Source organism: Seriola lalandi, unplaced genomic scaffold (genome assembly GCF_002814215.2).
Source record: "Seriola lalandi dorsalis isolate HSWRI2012SDOR001 ecotype SW California unplaced genomic scaffold, Sedor1 jcf7180002054646, whole genome shotgun sequence".
NCBI lineage: Eukaryota > Metazoa > Chordata > Actinopteri > Carangiformes > Carangidae > Seriola > Seriola lalandi.
In genome coordinates, this window is record NW_019525199.1 from 362,912 (window position 1) to 379,630 (window position 16,719).

The 16,719-nt window shown below is 39.9% G+C and overlaps 1 protein-coding gene across 1 annotated transcript in view; it reads right to left on the reverse strand.

Annotated features, from left to right (window-relative positions):
* tbx4 (T-box transcription factor 4) overlaps positions 1-7,037 on the reverse strand; it is a 24,353-nt gene extending 17,316 nt beyond the window's left edge. Inside the window, exons 1-2 of the mRNA XM_023420484.2 lie at positions 6,894-7,037; positions 6,552-6,646 (exon numbers count right to left, since the gene is read on the reverse strand). Coding sequence (XP_023276252.1) covers positions 6,552-6,646; positions 6,894-7,037 — 239 coding nt within the window. The remainder of the gene's footprint in view (positions 1-6,551; positions 6,647-6,893) is intronic.
* Positions 7,038-16,719: the final 9,682 nt, after the last annotated feature.

The window sequence follows — 16,719 nt, forward strand, 5'->3', positions numbered from 1 at the left end:
GGGGGGGGGGGGGGTCTGGGAGAAAAAAATAAAATAAAAAATACGACCTTCGTCCAGACAATCACACCTGTTACATCCTCCCCACCTGCACCTCACCCTCACCTGGTGATAAGCCACATGTTTCACGATTTACCTGTTTCTCTTTTACTCAGGTGAACCAGGTCTGGGCTGATTGATGGGAGAAACTATAAAGTCAGTGTGGCTCCCCGTTTAAACTCTCTCTCCTGCATCTGCCAGCCCCTGCTCTGCACTGTGTCTTTGTTTTGATTGATGGATCCGGGAGTCCTATTTTTGTGGTTTTATTTCTGTTTGGTTGAAGTTGGGTTCTTTGTTTTAGGGTTAGAGGGAAGACAATAGATCCTACGACCCGTTGTGGGTTGGTCTGGCAGCTTCCCTCCTTTTGTTTCCTTTGGCTGGTCTGTCAGTCTTTAGTTCTTTTTTTTCTGTCGTAGTGTTGTTAATTATGGTTATTCAGACTTATTGTTTGGGGAAATAAATAATCCTTTTTTCATTGCAACGTTCTGGCTCAGTTGGTTGTTGTCTGTTCGGGTTAAAAATCTGGCAGGGGGTCGTAACAACACCTGAAAAAACATACATATGTGACCACTCATGTACACTGAGCATACGCAGAGCGGTATAAACAGGAAACAGATTGTTTCTGGAGCAGCACAGACAGTTGTAGCATTTAAATGCAGAATTTAACTGCACAACAGGTGCTGGCAAAGACGACAAGGTCTCCGCAAAAACAAGCACAGTGTCAAGTCCATGATGTTTCCTCTCAGTATGTTTCAGATAGTTTTTGTTGTTAGCATCATCCACCCTTCTGGTTGGTGTTTGCAAATAGAACAGATGATAGCCTAGTTAGCTTAGCAGCAGGGCAGGTAATGAGTCAGGTGCATCCAGGAAACACCCTCAGGGATGTTGGTATTGTTCTTGTGACAATACCACTAGTATTTCTGTATACCGTGTTTGCCCATGGCAAACAAAACAAAATAAAAATAGATTCCACTTCTACTGCTAGAAGACAGACTGGTTGGTCGGAGCTTCATCCTCCAGCAGAATAATGACCTAGTGAACCAGACGGAGGCTTCACATGATGAAGACCAGCACAGTCTCCAGACCTGAACCCTGTGCAGCTGGTTTCAGATGAACTGGACATAAAATTAAAGTAGTGCTGCACCAAATGCAAAAAAAAAAAAAAAAATCATTATTTTGGCAGATGTTGTAATTGTGATTTTAGTTAGAATGATCATTTTCACATTTTATTTTCACTGAAAAAAATATAAAAATGATGATGATGAGGTGATTTTTGTTGGCACTGTACCAAACAGACATGTTCCTTTACGTCTGGAGAATATGATTTGTAGGTCGGGGCGTCTCTGTAGCAGCAAAACGCTTATGGTGCTAACAATGCACAACCATGTTGATACACATTTTACCTTTATCAAAAACACTGCAGCTCCTGTGATTTGGATATTACACTTGTGATTTTAATTATATTTCAATTAATTGTGCAGGTGTAAGTAACAAACATCTGAGGGAACTTCTGCAACAGAGTTTGATTTCTATTTTAGAAGGAAGGACAGGATCGAGTTCAGCTGCTGGATGAGTCAGAAATTTAGATTAAATTTAGTTCAACAAGAACGAAATATAATATATATATATACATGTACATATACATAAACGCATATGGTAGTGTGACTAAGTGAGTGAGTTTAAGGGGAGCATGAGAAATGGAAGGTGGAGAGTGTGTGTATGATATCAGTGTCAGTGTGTGTGTGTGTGTGTGTGTGTGTGTGTGTGTGTGTGTTTCTGTGCCAGCTGTTTCTCTTAACATTCCCACATGTTTAGGCCCTGCAGTGATCCATTCCCTCTCTGGGAATCTCCAGTACCACAGTGAGATCAAAAGGAGCGTTGGAGGGGGGGAGGGTGGAGGGGTTTGGGGAGTGGGATGATGAAGCGCTACAACCTAGCAGACTCGGCCTATTGTGGGCGCCGGGTTCCTCTTATCAAGCGGCCGCTGCGCTCTTGACGGGCTGTATACAGAGGGAGAGAGTGAGGGAAGAGCAGCGCTGGGTGCTTTGAAGAGGGAGGATTACGCCTGGACAATGACACTCACAATAACAAGTCCTCCAGCCTCAGCTAGGTGCTGCATGGGAGTGGACCGAGCTGGTCTCCTCTCATAGTGTTGGGGGAAATGTGGGATCCCCTGGGTGACAGCCTGGTGGTTCTGTATCTGTATCTCCTCCCCTGCCACCTCTGCACTGACCCCCCCTTCACATGTTACAGCAGAGGACCCCAGACTTTTACTTTTTACATCAGGGAAACACTTTATTAATTTTTTTACTACATGTTGAAGAAGGAGGTCGTCAGTTTTCGTGAGTTTTAACTTTAACCTTTTTTTAAAAGTGCCAACACTGTTTCATTGTAAGTGTAATTAGGCTGCCTCAAATAATATATTTTTTATTAATTTAACATATTACTTTGCATTTTCAATAACAACCAGTCTTACTTGATTTTGACATTTGTTATTTCTGACAACTACACATCTAGAAAACCTACAAGCAGTAAAGTGTGAACTATTATGTCACCAATGTCAGCGGTGACAACTTTTCTTTTTTATGTAGTTTCTGTATTTATATATGTATATAATATATATATTTTTAAATGCCATGTTAATTCCATTTTGTTTTAATTAATACATGGAAATGAACATATTATGTGGAGCACACAGCCCTAAGAACACACAGTCAGTCCTTCTCCACAGTTTGGAAACACAGTGACAGCTTCACAGCTATGGCTTTAGATCGGTGACATGCTGCTACAAAGATCTTAATTTTTAATGTAGAATCATCTTTAATTTGGTTCATTAGCTTTAAAATATCGTTCAAACCTCTGCACATTTTTTATTTCATAAATTAAACTAAAATGCAAACTTTTTAATACTACGAAACCTACATTTTACTTGTTCGTAAAGATTTCAACTGTATCTAATTTTTTTAGTGTACTGTGTGAGACACCTAATTTATCATCAAGAAGAAAAGCCTGTTTTGTTTTTAAGGACTTTCTTTCTTCTGTTTTTAAACAATTTTTTCCAAAATACTTGAAGTTCTCAAAAACACGTCCCTCAGGATCTGAGCTGCTCTCACACGTGTCTAAAAACATCATGAAACACAGTTAATTCTGACTGTCTGCAGTTTTAACTGACAGTCAGTTCATCATGTGTGTGTTTAGAATAATACTGATAACACTTAACAATGTGACGTGGATATGAAACGTCCATTCACCGCATCACTCTCACAGCAGCCCTGCAGATCCACACAGCCATCACTCTACTGCGTTTTCACACTTCCTCCTGACCTTTGACCTTTCAGTTCCACACAGATCAGCACAGTCACTCACAGTCTTCTACTGCAGGAGAAGAGCAGATATACCTGCATCACTTTCTAACTTCCTGGTTGTTTGTTCAGCGGCTAACTGCAAGGACACTGAATGTGACACCTTGACATTGTTAGCCACAGCTGTACTTTATAACTTGTGGAACATGTCCTCGTTTTTACAATCTAACCCTGTGCTTTTGGGCCCCTAAGTCGGGGTTTGGACCCTTGAGAGGTTAAATACATTAGAAAGCTTCCAAGATTATTGATGAGATAGGAAAGTGGACAACTAGGTTTCTGAGGTTTTTTTGTTTTCCTTTTAAAACATCAGATTTATTTCCTCCTATATCAACTAAAATCCTCCACATGAAACCATCTGAGAAGACACAAAAATAACACTTGGTTGAACTGCATAAAACTTAAAAATGGAGCCAAGCTATGATGAGGGATTACAAATAAAAAGTCCAGGAACAACAGAGCAAAACCACTTATTTGTAAATCTGTGTCTAGTCGACTGATGTAAAATCATTGTGCTGAAGCAGCGGGTTAGAAAACATTTAAACATGTCACCAACACTCATCTGCGGATACATGAAACTGAAGCTTTGGTTATATTCTGATAAAGAAGACAGACTGTGGACTAACAGACTTCCTGACACTGATCCATCATCTCCTGTCAGAGGCTGCTCTGCTGAACTGGTGTTAACGGACAAACGTCTGAGCCACTCTCAGGACCTGACACGGATGAACTACAGCTAAATGCAATCGCAGTTAGCACTATAGCAGTTACAGCTATATATCAGCACGTCCTCATTGTCATTGTGGGCAAGTTGTTGTGCTAGCGTTAGCATTCAGTTCAACGTCACAAAACTACTGACATTCCCATCAACCTCAGTTGTACTTTGCGTTTAGTACTTACTAGCAAAGGTTAGCATGCTAACTTTCGGTAAACATTATAGCTGTTACAAATCAGCATGTTTTCATTATCATTAGCAAAGGTTAGCATGCTAACTTTCGGTAAACATTATAGCAGTGATACAACAGCATGTTTTCATTGTCATTAGCAACAGTTAGCATGCTAACTTTTGTTAAACACAGCAGCTATATATCAACATGTTTTCATTGTCATCGTGGTTATGGTATGTAGCTAGCATTAGCATTCAGTTCAAAGTACCGTTGTGCCTAATGGCTGCCTCACAGCACGGCTGTACATTTTTATCTTTTATAATACTATTAAATAAATAATTTATTTGGCTTCTGTTTAATGATTTATCATTTTACTCTAATTACAGGAGAAAACTGTCACTGTTATAATAGATTTGACAGAATTAAATAATGAAGTTATCAGTAATTACTTTAGACTGCTTGAAGAAAACCTGAGCCTGATTTAGATTATTATTTATTTTCTGATCAGTGATTAATATTTGACACATTATTGGAAAATCAGTGGAAATGACTTTGATTTGAGTGAAGAATGAAGATGTACAGAGGAAGCTGTGATCACTTACAAAACGCTCAGATTTAATGCAGCATTAAACAGTGTTTTACTGGGCTACTACAACGAGCTCTTTGCTATAACAGATGTCAACATTACCAAATATCTGCTGGCATGATAACAAGCTGAGTAGCTCCACATGCACTATTCATAACACACTTGAATAATTCAGTCTGGTTTGATATGGTTTATAGTGAGGTGGTTTGCGGAGCTGCTGCCTGTGAAGGATGAAGCCGGCGTTTGTGACCTTCAGCAGCGTCTCTGCCTCAGACTGACTGGAGGTGAAGGCAGACAGGTTCCCAGCACAGCTGCACAGCTACACCACTGCACAGCCCTTCAAAGGGCTTTAAGGATTGAGAGCCCACTTTATCAGCTGGACAAGGGAAAGCCCATCCCTCACAGTTATGCAGCATTAAAGAAAAAATGTGGTGACCTTTTACATTTTTTACTGGAAAAAAAAAACATCCCATGAGGAAAGAGAGGCGGAGGTCGGTTTGAGAGTGTACTCATTCTCTGGTTAATGTCCAAAGGCCTCACTATCTAATCCTCAGGTCACATTAAATCCAACAAGCAGAGCAGTCATTTGTGTTTTCAATTACGCTGCAGGAACGTCGTGTCTCTTCCTGAAAGTTATAACGGCTATATGTTACTATTAGCTGTCTAAACAGATGGTCACAGAGAGGTATGATGCTCGTTTTGCATAATGAAATCTTTTTATCACTTTCACTGTAATTTTCCACACGCTTTACATTTCTGGCCCGTGGAGTATGAACCGCTTTTAATGCGTTACGGGACAAAAGTTTCCAATTTTTTCATGTCGGCAAAAATTAATCTGAACTGTTTTCATAGAGGGAAAATTGATTCAAGCCACAATATCATAATTTTTATGGTTAATAAGCTTTTTTTTTTTTTTTTTTTTATTTTGTTAGCGGTACCTAGCTTTGCTCTGCACACTCTGCCCTGGGTTGGTTTAGGGATGATGTTGCTGGACCTCATACCCCCCCCACCCCCATCCCTCATCCCTCATCCCCATTTATATCTGTTTTTGTCATTTACGTTCAACTAATTAATAAATAAATACATAAATAAACTTTTTTTTTAATGTTATTTAGAGCAACTTTGAACTCGAGAAAAGAGTTAAAAAGAGACGTGAATGACCTAATGAGTAAGTTATATAGGTGGAATTTGAAATTACTTTACTTTTAATTTTCTGTCATCCTCTTATCTGACTGCAGTTACATTTTGAATTTCTAAAAACCTGATCCTACTTCTAATACTCAGAATAAGCTCTGCCTTGATAATCCAATAAATAAATCCAATAATACTCCAGAATCTATAATAATAAACAATGTGCATAACAAGTATTTTTACTTTTGATTCCATATTTTATTTCTCGTACTTTTTGTGAAGTAAAATGTTGAATACAGGTCTTTTACTTGTGACGGATTAATTTTTTACAGTGTTGTGATTTTACTTTTACTCCTGCAGAAGGTCTGGCTACTTCTCCCACCACTCATTATTATAAGGTAATTTCTAATAATGTCAGATGTCCTGCCACTGACGCACATACACGTGTAAAACATGAAGTTTTAGCATTTAAAGTAAAATTTAGAGGAATGATTTCCCATGTTTCGGTCTGTATTGTCGTGTTACTGACAGATGTTATGCTGCTTTACTCACCTGCCTGCTTTAGTAATGATCATCTCTGTGCCGGCCTCGTGGAACTTCTTCCACAGCTCCCTCTCATGAAGGACGACCTTGATGTTCTCGATGTTCTGAGAAGGAGAACGTACGTCGTTTAACCATTTCCTCGAATTAAGAAATAAGGTATCAAGAAAAACACATCTGCATGTAAACGCACTAATGAGCCACTGCTGTTTGTGTCACATTAAAAAATCCATTCGATTTATTTGTAATTTAAAAATCGTAATCAGCGGTCACTTCATTTAATGAAGTTCTAACTACATAGAGAGTGATTCCTCCATAATTTAGCAGTGCACAGATCTCATGTATGAACTGTACCTGGTCAGGCTCACTGGAGCTGGGAATGGCGGAAGCTGCAGATAGGCCCATCCGTGACTGGTCTGGAAGGAGATCTGTCTCCACGCCGGTCTGGACCCGGCTCATACATTCATCCGTCACAGCTGAAGCCTTCTCCTGCAGCATCTCTGCAGGATTAGACAAATACTCAGCTGTCAGACGCATCAGTGAGAGGCAGTGACAGCACAGAGAGACGTCCACTGTTCCTCAGACACTTTTCAGATGTAACACAGTCTCGCCACTGCAGATAATACGTTATGAATCCTATAGAAATGCACCACTGGTTGCTTCACTGCCATCAGATGTAGACATACAGTATGAAGCATGTACACCACTGTATGTGTGTAGAACAGCCTTGTATGAGTAGTTTAAGTATAAATTCAATATTAATCTACATTTATTTTAATTTTTAATGAGAATTAGATAAAATGATTAATTATGTAACTGTAATAACGACGACTGTTAAAAGTTACATTTGTTTTCCTGCATGTGAGAATTATTTATATTATTTTTACTTTATAATAATTAATCACTGACATCATTTAATAATCTTTCCAGTCCCACTTCACTCTCTGGATCTGCAGCTCCAACACATCATGACACTTTATTTTAACACACCTAAAATTTACCCTCAATAATATTTTATTTACAACAATTAAATTTAAATAATTGTCATTTTTATCATCGTATATGAGCATGTTTTCCTCCTACACAGTGATGATGAAACCAGCTGATGATTCCACTTTATCTTCTGCGCATGCTACAGATAGATACTCCATATCTTCTGTTTAATATCAATATAATTTAAAGGTAAAAGGTTGATGTTGCAGCCGATTATCTCCCACGTTTTCAATGGGCTTCTAAATGTAAATATTTCTAGTATTGAATTGTAGTGTATAAAAATCCCTGTACATGGTGCCTGTAAAAGCTTTGCCTTATTAATGCAAATCAGATATAAAGCTGTCAAACATCAACATAAAAATCCATCCAATACATATTTTTTAACTTGGCTCTGTCACCATATGTTCAACAGGACAGAGCAGCAGGTCAGGTGTGTGGACTGACGTGGTCGTCATCAGTTGCTGCCGTTTGTTGAGAAACTGCGTCAAAGTCGCTCAGACGTGGAAAATAACTGGTGGTGAGTCGAGCCACAGGACGAGGGTCAGGTTAACACCAGTCTCTGTGTAAGTGAGAGGCTTATTATTGGATTCAACCGAACCTTCAGCTAACGACTGAGCACGAAGTTCACACTGTTTACTATAGATTCAGTATGGACAGTAAAATAAATTCCACATAAACAAAATCAATAATCAGATTTAAGCTGTTTGGATAATCAATAATAAAACCATACAAAATCATTAATAATACAGTATGATCTCCCACTTTAAAAAATGTTTAGGTTCAGTATTTTTAGTATCTTTAAAGATAATGTAGTCGTTCGGGGTCTTATCCATAAAACCTCTATTGCTTCCCATGATGCAATGGGCCAAACATCTCACTAATGCAGCATTTTTCTATGAATTTTTCCTTAGAAAATTGGAGCCGTGAAGAAGTCGCAAAATCCTCCGTGAATTTAACTTCTCCGTACAATCTAATATATTAATTAGAGCTCCGCAATTAATCGAAATATAATCGAAATCCTAATATATATATTGTTTGTTACAAGATCAACAAAAATCTCATCAGCGTCATTTTGAATTTGTTTTCTGTGAAAATAAAATTCAACACAACGGTGATTCCAATAGAATCGCAACATCAGCCAAAATAATATGATTTTCGTTGCATATCGTGCAGCCCTAATATTAATGAACTCATAATGGTCTCCTGTGAACATGTGCGGCTCGTACAGACGTGAAACAGTTCGTCCAGCGAGTCGCACACAGACACAGCTGCAGGCAACATGCAACAGACTGAAGAAGAAGATCTGGGACACGCTGAAGAACTGAACTGAAGAAATCTTAGTTAAACAATGAAAACACGACAGGAATTAAAAGCAGTTGTAAACGAGAGGGAGAAGATTTTTAAAGCCAAAGACAAAACAACCAAAAAAAAACCCAGGTGAAAGTCAGTGGAGGATAAATTCATGCTTGTCGTTGTGTTGACGGTCGTGTCCCCCCCCCCCTCGTCTCTCACACCTACAGAGCTGCTGCAGATTGTCTTTCACACTGCTTTATAAAACACAGCTCTGCCTCGTGCACACTCCGTTCTCTCAGAGCTACTCAACTCAATTATTTCAGCTTCAAACATATTTATTTTATTAAAAATGCTCATTGCATGAATTAAAAGCCCTGCAGCTCTTCAGACAGACATATTTCATACTCCGGCTATAATCCGTCTTTCAGATCCTGTTCCAGCTACTGTAAGATCTCATCACTCTACTAAAACTTTATAGTGTTCTCTATTATCTTAACAACCAATCTTAGTAGGAAACAAGACAAAAATAAAACTACCTGAACGCCTGTCAGTGTAAAACCTGTTGCTCTTCCTCTCCCTGCTCCTGAAGCCTCAGCGGCGTTCTCTCCTCAGGGTTGGACACTGAGGGACGGAGGCCTGTAAACACAAGCGTGGCCGCTCTCTTAGCCATGAAAGTGGAGAGGCGGCGTCCAGTGTAAACTGATGGAGACGTCTGTGAAAGCTAATAAAGATAAGGCCTGACGGAGCGAACCTTTCACTGGTCCCTGTTTAACCGTGAGCCAGGACCTTGTTTCTGCTCCCGTCACTGTGGACATTCGATCTGAAAACTATTCAGGACACACTCTCCTGCGTGTGCTGTGGCACATTGAAGCCTGTCAACACCACAACCAAGTAAATAAATAAAAACAAAAGTCCTGGCATCAGCGTGTCAGGGGTGTGAGTGGCTGTGTTTAGATGAGGGAGGCTGTTTTGTGCCTGATGTTTGTACCCTTCCAACTGTTTGCTTTAAATTAATCTGCTTGTAAAACCTTACCACGCACTTAAAGAAGAAGAAGTGATGCGTGTGTTTGTAATGTTCCTATACACATCTGGAAAGAGTGGAAACATACAAAAGATGAATTTGAGAAAAGGCTCAGAAACACACAACAATCACATGTTTGACAACAAATTTAGTGTTAAAGCTGCTTTGTTATTTTCCATGTTGCTGGTGCAGGTCACATGGTCGACCACCATCAGCATGCATCAAACTCTACACTGATCACATTATGCAAATCCTCTGAGGAGGCCTGCAGGAAGTGGTGAACAAGGTTTAAAATGGAAACCAAAAAAAATAATATAAGATGTTATTGAGAGATGGACGTTTCACTGACACAGCTACAGGTCACACGTTTCAATCTGCCGCCATTTTATATCTGCAGCATCAAACCGTGAAGTAAATGACCAGCATGATAAACACGTAAATACACTTTCTAGCATCTTGAGTTGACAGCATTTAATTCCACCTCACTGCAAACACACAGCAGCCTCAAACATTAATGATTCAGCTCGAGGAAAATCTGATTAAAAAGATCAAATATATGAAACAGATTAAAACTGAGGCCTCGCGTTTAATCCAAAAACAAACGGACTTCTTTTCTTTTTCTTTTCTTTTTTTACAAAATAAAATGCGACGTTCACAGGTCCAGAAACTCCCTCAGTCACTTTACAACCAGTCAGAGGTGGATTTATAATCCTGCTCCTTATTAAAAAAAATATTAATATCCAGTGACTTAAAACAAGAACACGATCAAATCTTATTTTCCATATTGAAAAAGGTAAAATTTAAAATCATATTTAAAATATTCTCGCTGTAATTTCATCACGTTAACTCTGGCGCATGCTTAAAACTGTGCAGGCCAATATTTACGCAATTAAATAAAAGTAATGCCTTTTGTTTTTATAATTAAAAATAAAAATACGTAAAAAAAAAGTCGTGAATAATACAATGTTATGATTATAAATGGTTGTAATAGTAAAAATTACAATAAATGTAAATTAGACATATTTTTGCACCAGTCTGTTTGATTATGATGTTATATAATTAAGATAAATAAATAAAGAAGCAGTGTGAGCTACATTAAAGATAGAGAGACAGCCTCGGTGTTGAACCTTCACTCTCTCCCCTCACCGTCTCTCTCCTGTCACAATAAAAGCCTCCACATCAGACCGTCCTGGTCTAATAATCTCACAGAGGATGACACCGTTTCCTGTCCTCACGCGCCTGACACAGGCCGCGCTGTTTACAAACAAACAAGCAGATAATCAGCAGATAATCGATTAACAGAGCAGCTAATCAGCAGCCGCGTCTCTCTACTGTACCTCACGCAGTCAGCTATCATCTGCTTAAATCCATCCCCGCGCACCGCAGCTCTGTCTCCGGCTCGTGAACAGCGGGGTGTCCCCCCCTTCCTTCCTACCGCGCCTGCACGTGTGCTTGCTTTTTTTTTTTTTTTTTTTTTTAAATAAAGCGGGACTCCTGAGCGGGACTCTGGAGGCTGCAGCAGCGGCAGCAGCAGCGGCGGGTGTCCGCTGGGAAGTGTCGGTGGGCTCGGCTGCCTTAGTGCCTTTCAGCTCCTCCAGCACCGAGCTGCGGTCTGCGCCTGTGCAGTGCTCGTTATGAGAGAGGGGGGGGGGGCTCAGTGGGGTGATTTTTCTTGGAATCACACACACACACACACACACACACACACACACACACACACACACAGAGTTGATGTGTGAAGGCAGCAGGGGCAGAATGATTTGCCCCCCCACCCCGCCACTCCTCTCACCGGGCTGGCCCTGGCGCTGCGGCCGGGGAGAGGAGCCTCCCAGGCGGCTTGTATAGAAACTTGCTCGCCCTCATGGAATCAGCCAGTAACACCGAGATCATTACTGCAGGTCAGCGGGCTGGACTGCACCTCAGGAGGCCTCTCATTCACCTGGGTGCACCTACAGCTACAGCGATCAATAATCAATAGCCTATATAACTGAATTAACATTTAAATTTAATAAAAGAACCTTAGATTAAGAATAACCTTTATTTCCCTCAGGGAATGATGATGATCACCACTTCAGGAACGAGGCTGAAACAGCCTGAAGCGCCAAAACAAACACTCCCCCGCTGACTGACGCTAAAACTCACATTAAAAACAACCGTCATTAATATTTAATTAAAAACACACTAATAAGCTTTACCTTAAAACCACTGTAGAGAAATAAATCCCAGCTGTATGAGCCGACACAGGCAGAATTCATCAAAAAAAAAAGTAATAAAAGTTTTAATAAAAGTTAGAAAAAAATATATGACGATTGGTCACATTAAAAGGTGCGTGATGACGTGTCTTATCTCCAGAGCGTCACACTAAAACTTTTATTTACAAAAGGGTCAGAAAAGCTTTGTTCATGTCTCAGGCCGGAACAGCATCAGGCCCCGGGTCATGAGCACAGACTGCTGCAGTGTTCTCACAGAGGTCAGTGTGGTTAATGTCTCTAACACCACTGCTCCAAACCAGCGTTAGATTAACTATTATGGATTAGTTATTAAAATTAATTTTTCTCTTTGAGTCGTTACGGTTTGATTTTGATCCTCGGCGGTAAAACAGGAGAATTTAAAGTTTAGAGAGAAAGATCTGATCTACAGGAAACAACAGAGGAGCATCACTGTCTCAATTACAGAGAGTAAAATTAGTTTAAAATAAATATCAGTTGGTTGTTTTCCCGCGCTCGGCTCATTTTGGATCCTTCATCCCTGCAACTGACCCTCTGATCTCTGCAGCTGCATCACGGCCTGAGCGGGAAACCCTCAAAATAATATTAATAGAAATCTTCAGCAGTTATGCAGTGGTGTGTGTGTGCGCGTGCGTGCGTGCGTGTGTGTGTGTGTGTGTGTGTGTGTGTGTGTGTGTGTGTGTGTGTGTGTGTGTGTGTGTGTGTGTGATAGCGCTGCTGACAGACGCTCAGCCATGACTTTCTCCAACTGTTGAAAAGTGGAGATTGAGCTGCTGTTGCCTCCATTTATTTCCGCCTCACTTCCACTTTTACAAACATCAACTCCGCCATTTTTTATTTAACGTCCATCACTTTCTTTTTTTTTTACACTCAGCTTGTTAATTGATCCATTAGCTGCAGCAGCAGCAGCAGAGCCTGAGGAGAAGCTTTCACTGTGATGTGGCTGTTTGTCTTAGTAAACGCCCTTTATTCCGTCAGAGCCAATTAGACAATCAGTCCAATTAGCCAAAACACAATTATACTGCAGCCTGGACTCATTTAGAGCCTGTGAAGTGGAGCACATCCAGCATTTTGTGCATTAGGGAGAATTAGGAGCTTGTATCAGCCATGCATGTTACTGCCTGTTGCACAGAGTGTAGGTGCAACCACACCACCTTTGTTTCACCTCTTTCATGCTCAAAGTCAGTATTTTATATTTTCCATTTTGCCAGCAATGCACCAGACTGCGTAGACAAAAAAAAATCATGTTTTTTTTAAATGGAAATAATGGAAAAGTGTTGGTAAAGAAAGCAGTGAGTTGCTTTGAGTCAGTGTCTGTGCGTTCCTACCTCCTGCTTGGCTCCCAGCTCGGCCTGACCTCTGCTGCTCCTTCAGCCTCCTCTCCACTGGGCGACTGTCAGTCCTCCCTGCGTCAGCCTGGTGCAGCCAGTCAGCCAGCACCTCTGCGAGTATCTGCCGCAATCAAAAAAGTTACTCTTTTTTTTATATATATATGAAGCCTAGCAGCAGAATTGAGCAGCAGAGGTTCTGGAAGGGGAATTGAACCTCCACACACTCCCACCGTCACGTGGTCGGAGCAGGAGGAGGTTTTCTTAGCTGCAGGCGGTCTGACACCAGCGGTACACTGCAGGGAAATATGACTTCCATTTGGTGATCAGTGGACGGGAGACGAACGCCAGTTTTCACAGGACTCAGATTTAAGTCTCTGAACTCTTTGAAAATGCCTCAACTCCATTTTCATTAAACCTCCCGTCAGTGTGAAATCTCTTAATGTGTTTATGGGATTTAAGAACAAAAAAAATCAGGATTTACTCGTCGCTGAAACCACAACCACATTCAATTTTATATTAAAGATTATATTATATACTTTATTTATATATATATATATATATATATATATATATATATGGCTGTGTGGGAAACATTTCTGTAGTTTCCAGTTAAAAAGTTTACAACTTCACTGTCCAGTAAAAAAAAATGTATTTCCAAATAAATTTTTAATTTTTCAAATAAAATAATCTCCTTTATCCTCCTCTGCTGCTCCTTCATGAACAGAGGGAATTATCCCACTTTTTTTATGATAAACTATTTTTAAAAAAACATGAAACACATCGTCACAGAAAAGACAGTTTTCTCTTTTTGCTCATGAAAACTTTTAATTTTGTCATTTTAAATGAGACTTTTATGAGACAGTTTGTGGAAAATACAAATTTAATTTCAGCGATTTATTTATTTATTTATTTTACTGGAACATAAACAGAATGTAAACATGCAGAAGGTTTTTAAATCATATTAATAATAAATCTGGAAACAAAGATTTCTACAGTTTTTGATTTGAATTGAATGTAATATTCGTATATTATGAAATGCTTCGTAGACGTGGTGTGTTTGGCCACTCACTGTCACTGTGCAGCCAGTTGTTGATGTTGTTGTTATTATATCATCCAGAGGTGAAAACTCTTTTTCCCGCTCTGAGGCACGAGGATCAGACTGTTTTCAAACTGTGAATCTGCATTTTTGCATCAGTGAAAACAAATCTTCCACCTGTCTGAATGAATGACTCAAACTCAAGCTGCTCTTTTCTTCTGAATTAAAGAGAGATTTTCTTTTTCTTTTTTCTTGCTGATGTTAAAACGTAGGTTCTTCTTCCCGGGGTCTCCTCGGCGCTTCACGTCTCAGACACCTCGCTGATTGTCAAGAAGAAGAAGTGGTTCATCTTCAAAGTGGCGTCGTGGGGAAAACGGCTCCGATTCCACCCGTTTGAGGCGAAGCTGCTGTTGGTGTTGTGAGATGTGTATAAGAGACAGGTATTACCGCTCATGGCTGACCTCCAGTACACTGCACAGGCCCACTTTAGCTCATATTATGATGGATTTGTTCTGAAGGTCTTATTGAGTGTTTGGATTAAATATCTGATTGATCATGTGACGTTCTTCAGGTTGATTTAAAGATGGAGGACCTTGAAAACGATCTCAGTTTTTATCTTCTTGTCGCTCGTCTGACTTCACGTCCTGCTTCTTCCTGTTTCCCGCGGACAGATGAAGGTCGTTACTGGACGGTGAACGTAGCGCAGCGTTAGACGCTTTTCTCCGGAGCCCAGGAGGAAAGGCATTATGGGACTTAGATTCATTGAGTGTGAACACGTTCGCCATCACAACTTTACGAGGTGATAATACGTTAGTGTTGCGTTTACTGGCTACAAAATAAATAAATAAATAAATAAATAATTTGACTGTTCACTGAGTCTGATCCCTTTGTTAGCTGTTCGTACGCTCAGCCTCATATTTGATTATATAGATTATTTCAACATTTCCATTTTTATAATAATAATAACTTTATTTATGGAGCACTTTTCAGACAAGAGATGTAACTCAACGTGTTTTACAATAAAAAACATCTGAGTCCAACCCTCATTTCACTGCTTTGCTTACTGCACAGTGACACACTTTGAACTGCTGTTTACCGGCATCATATTAAACCTGAAACATAAAATATAATTACATTAATATATAAATTATAATTACATTAATATATAAACTACAATCATATTAATATATAATGTTAGATATTGTAAAAAAAACAAACACCTGAAACACAAAAACATAATTATGTACCATATATATGTGTGTGTGTGTGTGTGTGTGTGTGTGTGTGTGTGTGTGTGATAATATTGTACATCAAGATATTAAATTTTGTAAATTTTGCTTCCAAATTCATGACAGTTTTTGCAGGAGTGTTTCCTTGACTTCACACAGTAAAAGACAACAGCTGGTTTCTCATTTCTACCTGGCAACCATCTGATTTTTTTATCAACAGATTATATCTATAGCTAGCTAATTAAGGTAGCGTTAGCGCCATGAGTTTCCATCTTATTGTTTTAAAATGAGAATCTTAAATATGCACATTATGTTTTCAAACATGGTGTCATGCCACAAGTCACTCCTGACTGAATCACAGTGTAGAGCTAGCTGCTGCTAGCATTATAGGTGTGTGTAAGGCCAGACTTTATAGCTAACATCATGAGCTCTTTTAATTTAACTTAATGGACAGATCAGATTATTATTATCTTTCATCTGTGTCGTCATGGAGACGGATCTGTTGACTCATCACAAGCAGCCTCAGTGGCTACGATGGTTTCCTCCATATCATTTGTGGGTCTTCTTCAAAGTCGCTGTGATCCAGTTCAAAGGTCCAGAAAAAGCCGGGAGTCTAACTGGACCTTGACTGGGATCTGGATCTGTGTCCTGGGTGTTTTGAAGACGCTGCGTTCACAGAAAATGCGATGTTGTGCTTCCCATAAATGTAATTGAACTTCCCGACATTCCTGCGTCTGCGGGGTGATTCAGTTCCCCCCCCCGAAGGGATCGCTGCTATTTTGTCATGGGTATGAACCTTGGCTTCATTAGACGTGTTGTCGTGTTGTTTTCAATATGTCACGCAGTACGTCTTCATTATGTGCCGGGGCTGAGCTGCGCGGTCACATTAGCTCCAGCTCTTAATCTCCTGTGGCCAATTAAAGGAAGAGCAGCGGTTTGTTTCCACGAAAACCTTCAGAGTCACACACACAGCGGTTTGACACATTTAGAGGTTGGCTGAGAGTTTCCTGCTGCAGCGTGGGGGAGTCGCTGCCCCAAGTGGCAGACAT